At 39.0% G+C, this 11,819-nt stretch overlaps 1 protein-coding gene across 2 annotated transcripts; it reads left to right on the top strand.

Annotated features, from left to right (window-relative positions):
* The first annotated feature begins 3,369 nt into the window (after nt 1–3,369).
* On the top strand, nt 3,370–10,212 carry kpna2 (karyopherin alpha 2 (RAG cohort 1, importin alpha 1)). Of its 2 annotated transcripts, none has more exons than XM_088343212.1 (11): nt 3,370–3,423; nt 3,651–3,758; nt 3,842–3,982; nt 5,818–5,906; nt 6,051–6,319; nt 6,396–6,490; nt 8,116–8,379; nt 9,225–9,458; nt 9,536–9,718; nt 9,795–9,944; nt 10,009–10,212. In XM_088343212.1, exons 2-11 carry the CDS (start codon nt 3,702–3,704, stop codon nt 10,096–10,098), a joined length of 1,572 nt encoding a protein of 523 aa, XP_088199338.1. In that variant the 5' UTR covers nt 3,370–3,423; nt 3,651–3,701; the 3' UTR covers nt 10,099–10,212. The 2 variants fall into 2 exon arrangements, with proteins under 2 accessions (XP_088199338.1, XP_088199339.1); XM_088343213.1 differs by having other exon boundaries at nt 3,371–3,423; nt 3,654–3,758.
* Nucleotides 10,213–11,819: the final 1,607 nt, after the last annotated feature.

Below are 11,819 nucleotides of genomic sequence, written 5' to 3'. Positions count from 1 at the left end.
AACTTACATGAAGGCAAGGAAAAACTCCAAAACCTCAACATGAGGAAAATTAAGAAACCTTGAAAAGGGACCGTATCGCACATGAGGCTGTCCGGCGTAAATTTTTTGCCAGGTAAAGTATTGTTTTTTTTTTATTACACTGTGGGCTTTCTTGTCGACTTGGTCTTCATTTTTATTTTAACAGGCATTTAGAATGTCTTAAATTTAACTTGCCATAAGCTGTCATTACCCAGATACAGTAATCCCTTGCTATAACGCGGTTTACTTTTCACGGTTTCGCTGCTTCACGGATTTGTATCGTTCACTGTGTTCAGCAGTCTGATTGGCTAAACAGTCTCCCTGCTTTTTGATTGTAGAGTAGCTATATGTTAAAAGTACTGTGTAACACTTTTTTTCTATTAAACAAATGATTGGGCCTATAAAAAGGGTTTATTCTTTGGTTTTAGTGTATGATAAAGTAATTGATTATGCTTTGTAAAAAAAATAACCTATTTTGCCTATCACAGGTTATTTTTTTAAACATCCGTGATAAACATGGGATTACTGTATTGATTTGAATAACAAACAGCTATACATGAATTATATAAACATGCATTTTTTTTCCAAAACACTCATATGTCAAGAAATTTGTTTTAATTTTACATAATCATAGGCTTACTTAAAGGGAGCTGACTTAATTGCACGCCATCTTGCTGCTAAGGTTACCCCCAAAAACCCTGGGAAAGGCTGGGCCAAAGAAATGAGATGAAAAGTGGTCCATTCGGTCACCTCGAGTCTCTGTAGTTTGTATTATTTATTTTGATTTGTAGCACTCCGTTGTTTTTTTTTTCTTCACAATACAGCTTCATCGCATGCCATAAGGATCCCCTAACCACCGGGATCGTAGATGCACGACCTCCTGTGGCGTATCTCTGAAAGTACAGCCTGGCAGGTCCTTTTTGAGGGGAACACGTTGTAGTAGAATATTTTGTATTGTATTATTTACACTATTTGCATTTTGTGAAGTTATTTTCAAAATATTGCACTATGGAAGATTTTTTTTAATTGTCTTGTTGACATTATTACTCAAAGTTAGAGACTGGGTGGAAACAGATGTTGGCCTGGAGAGGAATGGGCGCTACGAGGCTGTACTTGCCCTAGACCAGCGGTGTCAAACTCATTTTAACTCGGGGGGCCACACGATGGAACACACATTCTGTCAAAGGCTGGACTACTAGATTAAAGAGAAATAAAAATAGATAAAGAAATAAGAGAAAGAGGGAGGGAAAAGGAGAGAGGCCGGGACAAAGAAAGAGAGAAGGGGAGAGAACATGAGAAACAAAAGAGATAAAAAGAAGTCGTGAGAAAGGGGGAAAGAAAGGGATCGGAAGAAAGAAATCCAAAGAGAAATAGAAAGACAGAAGGAGAGAAAAGAGAAAAGAAAGCTCGAAGGGTAGGAAGAGAGAGAAAGAAAAGGAAAAAAGGAAGTTGGAGCAAAAGAAGTTAAAAAGACACACAGAGAGAAAGAGACAAAGAGCAACATGGGAAAAGAAAAAGAGAGTCACAGAGAGTGAAAGAGACAGAGTGGGAGAAAAGGGGTGGAAAAGAGGGACAGAGAGAAAGAAAGAAATACAAGTACAGTGTCTTTGTTTGAGGCACCTTTCTTTGGCAACATCAAGTTGACATATTTCAACCTGCAGCTTGTTTTTCTCTTGCGCTTCTCTGAGTGTTGTCCCGCGGGCCGGATTCAATCCCTTAGTGGGCCTGATCTGGCCCGCGGGCTGCCTGTTTGGCACATGTGCCCTAGACACACCACGGGGAATGTCGCCCCCTACAGGCCGTGTGGTTAAGAGAGCCAACCCACCATTTGTATTTTCATGACATTGCTGCTTTTGTGTTTTAATCACTTGACTTTTGTTTTGAAACAGAGGGGTTCAATTATTCAGTGATAATGACATTTCCAAGCAAAAGGTATGGGATCTGTATTGATCGATACTACCCTGATAGAACCTTGAGTCAGATCGATACCAAAAATCTCAGTATCGCCCACCCGTAATAAATCTACATCGCACGTGTAACCCAAGGGTTAGGGTTTTTCATTTTACAGATTAGCCTATTGTGAATGTTGTCGTAATCACAAGTGGTTAAACTGATAGACGGGTTCTCTGTAGGAGAGAATATGTGCAATTTTCACAAAATTAAAAGAGGGAGGTGGGAAGTGTATTCACTTGTTTTGTACCAACAGTAGAGTACATTTTTACCTTTGTTTTATTCTGTTTAAATTAGTTCAGAGCGAAATTTTCTTCTGTTAAAATCATAAGCACTGTATAGCAAATGTTAAAAAACTAAAATTGTCTTTATTTCTGTATAAAATGTACCCCTGTTTTTTGATTAAAAATCGGAATATGAATTTGTTGGATTTTTCTCAACTCAAACTAAACATTGAACGTGACAAACGTTGAATACATGCAGCCGTGATTCGAATAATTATCTGTAATTGACAACCACGAACACAATACCAACATAAAATTTACTATGTATCTTTTTCATGTCCATTCCAGGGACAGATTGAGGAGATCATTTCTTCGTCATGCTACGAGGCTCTTTAACTCCACACAGGGGAGTAAAAGCCCACATTAAACCACCACCCCACATTGCATATTACGCTATTTTTATTACAGTATGTATTTTATTTAGCACTATTTAAATACTCTATATCAACACGTTACATTGGGTATTTATGTATCATATTCCTTTTACTTATTATTGTTTTGATTTCAACTCTATGTCCTCCAAAGTCCGATTTACCATCACAGTCACCAAATAGTTGTTTCTCTCATTGTTCTTTTCGTGTTTATATCTTACAGGGCAACTTTCTGTTTTATCCTTTCGCTGACGTTTGTTTCTGGTACTGTGAATTATTTATAAAAAAAAATAAGTGTGATAATGAGATAAACTCAAATGTTAGTTACACACAAATAAATGCAGTAACCTTTCCCGTTATTTTATTCTAAAGTAACACCTCAAACGCCCTAGTCACTCCGGGAAATCTCACAATACCCCCTCCTCTAAAATGTTTCCCTGAATCTATACAATTCATGTAGGTCGCACTTAGTTATCTTTTTTTTTTTTTTTTTTTACTAGATATCAGTAAAAATCTCCTCAAGGTGGGAGATTTTCATGCCTGAAATATACGTTTTAAAAACAAAATAATAGTTATTGGCTTATTGGTCTTGTAAATGTGGACGTGGCCTAATGGAAAAGTATCGCGAGAATATGGCCTCAACCACTTCCGGTGCTCTGAGTGTTTCTTTTCAAACGATCCAATGGCAGGAGGCTCCTGGACGCTTTTGCTCAAACTATCCAATCAGAACGCTTTGCTCCAGGAATTTAAAGAGTTTGCGTCACATTCCGGCTAGTTTGAATCATTGCGTAAGATCCAAGGTAAGCTGAACTTCTACTCTTGTGACAGCTCTGTTAATAATCTTTGTATTTTAAAACTTGTTAATCCCCCTTTACCGCCTATTATTCTTACTTTACATTGAGATTATCGGTGATATTTTTTAAGCTGTCAAAATGTATGAGTAATGAATACGTCTTCTGTCGTCATGTTAAAGTGTCACGAGGCGTCGCTAAGTGGAACTTAAGCTAACATGAACTATATTGTTCAGCAGGTTTTCCTATCGTTCTCACTGCCCCCTCCATCTTACATTAACCTCGAAATGTCTGAGAACATCTCCCGTCTGAACAAGTTCAAGAACAAAGGCAAGGATGCAAATGTAAGCGAGCGTGTCAGTGAGGACGAGTGCTAAATTCCAATGGCGCATTTGTCAAGATTGTTACCAATGTAAATGGTGCGCAGGAGCTACGACGTCGGAGGGTGGAGGTCAACATTGAGCTCCGCAAAGCCAAGAAAGATGATCAGATGTTCAAAAGGAGAAACGTGTCGGCATTTCCCGAAGAACCCATCTCTCCTCTCCAAGAGAAGGATCAAAACGCTAGGGTAAGCAACTTGAAACTGTGGTTCCTTTTGACGTGGAGCAGAGAACAATGTGCTTGGTCAATATGCTTCTAGCGTAAAATAAATGATCATGTACAATTGACAAATAACCGTCATTTTCAAGTATCTACCTCGAGTAGTTTTATTTTTTTAATGTTTGTTTTAACCCAATTAAGTAGGATCACATAATGCGATCGTTGAACTGTGTTTTTCAACCTTTTTTGAGCCAGCGCATGTTGTTTTTTTTACATTGGAAAAACACACTAACCAAAAATGTTCTAAAATGACACTGAACAGTATGTTGAATTTCAATATAACTTATAATACCCCCAGTTTTTTACAGCAGACACTTGACAATGACATAATCTTTGCAGAAGATCATTCATAAATGTTTAATGAAATTTGTAGTTTTAAAAAGTGACATTAAATTTCTTGAGGCACAGTGGTTGAAAATCTCCGGTTTACCTGACACAAATCACTGCAAGGCAGTGGCGTCACCAGACATGAGTCTAAGGGGGCATATCAAACGCATAGAGGGGGTGGCCACAACTCTTAGTGACAGTTGGGCGAGGGGGAGACATTTCATACAGGTCAGTGTCATCTGGCCAAAGTCATTATTACCTACCTGCTCAAGTGATTTTTACAAGGTATAGAAGCTACAATTGCTCCGTGCTTTACTGCTATAGTGTCCCAAACTAGATACAAAGTCGTTATAGTGACGTGTGTGTGTGGGGGAAATATTACATGCCGAGGTACACACAGCAGGCTCCAGTCCACACTTGTGATTGGTCAAAATGCATTTTTTTCAAGAAATTTCTTAAATTTTTAAAAGATTACTTTTCAATTGTTGTAAACACTTCAATTTGTTTCCAGTGTTTTTCAGGGATATGTTTCACTATTGGCTAGTTTTTTTTAATTGTATGTATAGTTATTGTCCTTTATTTCCTCATTTATTAGTTTTGCACGAAGTAAATTGTTTGAATTGACATTTTGTTAGTGATTTAAATTGCTTTACTTAAAGTTGTTTGGTTGAAATGGGTTATAAAGATTTTGAGGAAGAGATGCTAATATAAGTTTCTTTCCCCAGAAACCTGTATTCGTTTTTTTTTACCCTGCTTTTTATAGTTTTTCTACTCTTTCGTTTTGTTAGCTTTTTACATTTTTCCTTACTTCAATTCCTTGTTTCTTCCTAGCTTTTTTTACTTTTTTTTTTCCTAGCTTTTCTTTTCCAGTTTTTTTAACCATGAGCCAAGGCGCATTGATTTAATTGAGAAAATCCCTCGGAGCACCACCAGTTGGTGCTGCAGCATCTGCTGTAAAGGTCCTAGATCTAAATGATGGCTTTGACCAGACCTCACACAAATGATTACCCACAATACATCACTTAATTACCGTGCCCCGGCACATTGATTAAAAACACTGGCCTTCACTACATATAATACGGTTGACAAGGTAAATTTTCTATACTAGCCAATTCCCTTAATTTTATTTTTTGAAATGTTAAATAATAATAAATGATAATAATGAATAAGTTAATTTTCATGGCTGTTAAAGCCTGCAGCTTGTTTAAAAAAAGTTTGCGTTTTTCTTTAATCTGCAATTGTTTTTTAACCAGATGCTCTACGTAATACGAATTTTATTGTAGTTCTGATCAAAAAAGCATCTGTGATGCCTTTAAACCTTACTAATAGAGAGCATTGGACAAGTTACACACCTCAATTCGAATTTGCAGTGGAATATAAATGTTTGGTGTGGACATGGCATGTTACTACACTATAAACTAATTTACTAAGATGGAAAGTGATTGGTTTTATAATGTTCATATTTTGTCCTTTAAGTCTTCCACCCATTGGACGGTTGCAGAGATTGTAGCCGGGGTTAACAGTGGGAACATCGACTCGCAGCTGCAGGCAACACAGGCAGCACGGTGAGTTTAACATGTTTTTGTAGTTTTTATTATAAATTGAATGCATTTTACTTTTCTTTATGAGCAAGTAAATTTTCTTATAAAAAGTAACAATGTATGGCAGTGGTAATCAAACTATTTTTTTTCTGTTCTTGGTGGATGCAGGAAACTATTGTCCCGTGAACGGCACCCCCCTATTGACCAGATAATTGATACTGGTCTGATTCCCAAATTTGTGGCCTTCCTGGGATTGTCTGACTGCCCTCCCATCCAGTTTGAGGCATCTTGGGCATTAACAAACATCGCCTCGGGGACGTCCGACCAGACTGCCGCTGTGGTCCAATTTGGGGCCATTCCTGCTTTCATTGGCTTGCTCATGTCCCCCCACCAGCACATCAGTGAGCAGGCCGTCTGGGCTCTTGGAAATATTGCCGGTAAGAAACGCAAAGCAGTCTCAATCATGAAGTTTGCTTTTCTAGTGCAGCATTATATTCATACTCTGTTGGTTAGGTGACGGACCAGCTCTGAGGGATAAGGTGATCAAGCACGGAGCCGTTGCTGCCTTGCTTAATCTGCTTTCGGTGCCTGACTTCTCTGTATTGACTGTAAGTACTGGTACCCGCTATTTAATTTCTTGGATACTTATTACATGTTAAGAGTGACTAAAATTGGTAAAACGTTGGATAAACACTTAATGATGAAACTTTTTCTACTTATCATAGATAGATAGCTACTTTATTCATCCCCGCAGGGAAATTCACATTTCCAGCAGCATCCCTGAGCTGAGAATAATAAAGCAAAGAGAATACAATATACAAATGCCCACTGTAGCGTGTTATATATATCTAATTAGTGCTACACAGAATACATATTGCAATAAAATTCGTTAATATGCAATGTAGGGGGTGTGGTTTAATGTGGGCTTTTACTCTGCCGGGTAGAGTTAAGAGCCTCATGGCATGAGGAAGAAAAGATCTCTTCAGTCTGTCAATAGATGTGATAACATTTTTCTTAATTCCTTATTGGTACATTTAGTTTTGTAGACGGTCATAAAATAAGTCAATGGATTTAGAACTTGCAAGGAAAAACGGAAGACGGCTAAGAATTCCAACCTGTCGTCAAAGGTCTTCTCCCGATCCCTTAAATCTTTTGGAGCTGATGTGCTTTTTGTAACTTCAGGGTTGTGAAAAGGCAACAATATGATTGGCCAAAGGTGATAATCTTGTAAACGGCACAGTCAAATAGCAAACACTGCCCAATGATGGTGAAACCACCAACCCTGGCATCCTCGGCGAACTTCTTTGCAGGTTATCGATATTTTAAAAGGAATTTTTTACTCATTTAGCACTTTAAATGAATTGCCCAAACTTGATCAAGATTTGCATTTTTGGATAACCTGAAGCTCCACCTAAAGGCACTGTCCGCCATCTTGCTGCTACGGGTACACGAAAGCTGGGCTAAACGAGAAAAATGGCGCATTCAGTACGGTCACTTTAAAATTCTTGATGTTGTGCTTTTAAGCACTCGTTTCTGGTTGCACTACACAATACAGCGACATCTAGTGGTCAAATAATACTCAGTTCCTTTAAATTAAGTACAGCAACTGATAATGATAATAATAATAATAATAATTTCCTTGTATTGTCATTCTGTGTAACAATGTACACAGAACGAAATGTCGATTGCACCTTACCCGTTGTAGCGAGCCGATGCAGCCGCAGCCAACAGAGGGCGCCGCCGACCACTTTTTAAGTCTTAGGAATGACTCGGCCGGGTTCATTAATACTGAATTTTATTTTTAAATTAAGGTTTTTATTTAGATCTTGTCTAGAGAATGTTTACAGCTATTTGAAAGAATAGTGTTTATTAGAGCAATTTTTGTGGTAGTTTATTTTGCTGCGGCCCCTCGAGTAAATTGTTTCAGACCACTGGTCTAGTTTGACTGTTAAACTGTAGCTATTTGAATGAAATGAAAAACTTAAGCATTAGAAAATAAAAACAAGACCAAATTGTTAACATAAAATGTTTGAAAAAGGGTTGTAAGAAGCAGATGCTTTTTTTCCCTACCCTTTCATCCTTATTAATTAAATTTCACATGGCTCCTCTTTTGTGTCTAAATATAACGGAACCTCAGATACCTACAACGTAGTTCGGATATCGATAATTATACTATTTCAGTGCTAGCCGCAACTGCAAATTAAGTCTAACACAATGCATTCTTCCCCCTCAGCCTGGTTACTTGAGAAATGTAACCTGGACCGTATCGAACCTCTGTCGCAACAAGAACCCCTCCCCTCCGCTGTGCGCCATTGAGCAGCTGTTGCCGGCTCTCGTACGTCTGCTGCACCAATCCGACAAAGAGGTCTTGGCCGACGCCTGCTGGGGCGTTTCGTACCTCACTGACGGTTCCAACGACCGCATCGAAGTGGTAGTGCGAGCGGGTCTCGTGCCTCGCCTGATCGAACTGCTCAGCAGCACAGAGCTGCCTGTGGTGGTAAGTCTCTAGAAGAATTTGATATGTCAAGTGACTGTTGATTAATGGCTTTATTATTTTTTTATGTATTCATTTATCTTTGATCTGCAACCTTTTTAGATCCAGATTCAGATATACTTAATTGTCATTCGTGTATACAGAACTAAATGTCGATACATCTGACTCGCACAGTTTCCTTGAGCGTCAACCGGGATAGATAAGTTTAACCATGTCTTCGTCAGAATTATAGCGCAGCGGTTCGATGTTAGTTCCAGTTGTTGTAAATGGTCCAGTTTATTGTCTGGAGAGGAAAATGGATGGGAGAGGCGTTTTAAAGGGTTTAGCCTAGCGGATAGCCCGGCCCGACAACCTCTCTTCCTCCTCCGGTCACACCGCTCTCTCGCCACTCTATTTCGCTGCTTTGTAGGCCGCTGGGTCTTGTTGACGTAGCAGTCCGAGTCTAAGTAAACACTCCCGAGTGGTCGTAGCACCAAGCGCTTGATTTCTGGATGATCTCATATCCAGCGAAAAACTGCGATCGTATATTAATCTGCGGTTTGAGTTGACTTTGTTCGCCGTCAAAACTGAGTCGAAGACTGGGCTTTATGACCGAAGTGTAAAAAAAACTGTAGCGAGCCGATGTAGCCGCAGCCGAACAGGGCGCGGCCATCTAGTCTGTCTGGCAAAATTTTTGCAGCCTTTAAAACGTTTGGACTCTTTCTAAAATGACAACATTGCTAATAATAAGCGTAAAGCCACTGTGTGGTCATGTGGAACATTAAAATCTTTAAAGGAGAGGAATTCCCACTTCTCATTGTACAGTTTAAAACTGAGATCATGTAATATATTTATCTTTATATATCCAGACTCCTGCACTGCGCTCTATCGGTAACATCGTGACCGGCACGGACGAGCAGACTCAGGCAGTGCTGGATGCCGGAGCCTTGTCCATGTTTGCCCAGTTGCTGTGCCACAACAAGGCCAACATTCAGAAGGAGGCTGCCTGGACGTTGTCCAACATCACTGCTGGAAAAGAGACCCAAATCCAGGAAGTTATCAATGCTGGCCTCATTCCACATTTGGTCACATTGCTCGTCAAGGTATGCCATCTTTCATCGTCTTTTGGACTTAAAAAGCCATAAATGTAATGCCAGTTTCCTTGGGTTTTTTTCTGCAGGGTGACTACAAAACTCAAAAGGAGGCTGTTTGGGCTGTGACGAACTTCACCAGTGGGGGCACTGTAGAGCAAGTGGTCTACCTGGTGCAGTGTGATGTTTTGAAACCGCTGCTTAATCTTTTGTCTTCAAAAGATAGCAAAATTGTTCTTGTCATCTTAGATGCCATCACGAACATATTTTTGGTGTGTTGCGTCAATCTTTATATTTTCAATTACTTAAATCAGAAACGTGCTGTTCAATGTTCTGCATCTATTTTAGGCTGGTGACAAAATTGGGGAGTCGCACAAGTTAGCCCTGATGATCGAAGAGTCCGGTGGGCTGGATCGTATTGAAGCGTTGCAGAGTCATGAAAACGAGATCATCTACAAAGCGGCGCTCAACCTGATCGAGAAATACTTCTCTGAGGAGGTAACTTGATTTGAAATGTCTCTCCTCCCCTCGCAATTTCTCACTTTTTTGTTTGAAATCTTAGGACGAGGAGTTCCAGGGCATGGCCCCCGAAGTGACGACTGACGGTTATGAATTTCAAATCAGTGAAAACCAGAGCAATTTCAATTTCTAGTGCTTGTTTCAATGAGCATTTCGCCACTGTTGGTCCTATGGTCTTTTGTATGTAGTGTACATACTGTTTTAACACTTAATGAACCACTTATGTAAATAAAGCTGATTGACTGTGTCTCTTTAGTTTTATGTCTGGAATCTTTAAAATTGTTCAATATAATTACACACAGTTCCAGGGTGAAAAGCTCACAATTAAGTGTTGGGACTTCATAAATGCTTATTTGGCACCAAAAGATGACTATTTTTTTTTTTTTTTGCTGTTTTACAAGATCAAAATGATAAGGCATTTGTCTGACTGCAATTAAAGGGAAGTGCTTTGCTCTACAACACTTGGCAAAACCTATGGCTACTGAGTCCATTGTGGTCCCCCATGTTATGTGACCTATGATGACTTTTAGGAGAAATGAGCCTCAATGACTTGCAATTCTAAATATGTCCACTTAGAGCAGTGTTTTTTCTACCTTTTTTTTTTGAGCCAAGGCATGTTTTTTTTTATGGCACACCACTAACCAAAAATGTTATAAAATGATGAACAGTATGTTTGATTACAATATATAATACTCTCCAGTTTTTACAGCAGACACTTAACAATGACATATTTGCAGAAAATGATTCTAAAATGTTTTATAAATTTTTAAATGGTGACATTGGATAATTTCTCGCGGCACAGTGGTTAAATTACTGACTTAGAAGATGCCAAAGCCAGGTGCCATACCACACAATGAGGAAACTCTGACTTGATTCATAATTTTCTTAGGGAAAAGAGTTCTTGGTCTTCAGGATTAAAAAGGGCACTGTTTAAGGCACACAAAAAATGGCAACTGGGTGTCGGGAGAAGATCTTAAGAAAAAAATGTAGCCTCTTTCCATTGTAATGAGATCCAATGATGACACACATCAAGTAAATTCTTTTATAAGGCAAAACATTTAGATTTGTATCTGCGTTTTTTTTTTTTTTTTTTTTTTTTGTCCCTCTCCTGTCTGCATGGGTTATCCTGAGTTAGACTCGAGTGGAAATGAATTCAATTGTTTTGCTTTTTCTTTACAAATGCACAGTTTATAATTGTTTTGAAAATCATATATTACGCCCAATGTGGTGCCAGGTCAGGTCCAGTATCACAATCACCTTACCAGATTCCTGAATGACCTTGGACACTGCATTTTTCACCTCCGAAGCTGACCGTTCGATTTTATTCAAGAGGAGCTTGAGTCCTCTTTGGAACACAAATTGGTTCACAGGTAGGTATGATGCTTTTTCTGCATCCAGTTCTCAGCATCATCAGAACTTGTCTTCACTGCTTTGTCGCTGTTCTGATGTTTTTGCATTCTCTTTTGTAACCGGCTAAACGACAGGTATGTCATTGACAAGGTATAACAAGTTGTGATGCCGGACTCTTGACTTGTTTTTATCTTTGTTTCAGTCCTGAAATCCGATATAAAACTGTTGGTTACTTGTTTACGATGTTCTTTGCTCATTATTTCATGAAATCACTCGCTTCTAATTTTTTCACTTAGGTGTTACCACACAAAACGTTTAAGCTCATTTAGGGTTAAGTCGTCTTTGGTCTTAAATTGTTCTGGTTTGATGATGCGGGGGACACCTTGGATGATTTCACTTTCTGTGTACTTTGCCATTAGTGCCTCGTCAATCTGTGATAGCTGATGTTTGATGTAGTGTCCCTGACCTGACCGCCGTGAACTTTGAATTTCCTGCGCTGCTGGA

The sequence above is a fragment of the Urocampus carinirostris genome, chromosome 1 (genome assembly GCF_059441175.1).
Source record: "Urocampus carinirostris isolate Australia breed hairy pipefish chromosome 1, RoL_Ucar_1.0, whole genome shotgun sequence".
Classification (NCBI taxonomy): Eukaryota; Metazoa; Chordata; class Actinopteri; order Syngnathiformes; family Syngnathidae; genus Urocampus; species Urocampus carinirostris.
This window is presented reverse-complemented; position numbering and strand designations above follow the sequence as displayed.

Coding starts and splice junctions, on each gene's coding strand:
- kpna2 (XM_088343212.1), top strand. CDS start 3,702: ATGTCTGAGAACATCTCCCGTCTGAACAAGTTCAAGAACAAAGGCAAG. Junction 6,491..8,115: donor CTGACTTCTCTGTATTGACT/GTAAGTACTGGT, acceptor CTTCCCCCTCAG/CCTGGTTACTTGAGAAATGT. Junction 8,380..9,224: donor GCACAGAGCTGCCTGTGGTG/GTAAGTCTCTAG, acceptor TTATATATCCAG/ACTCCTGCACTGCGCTCTAT.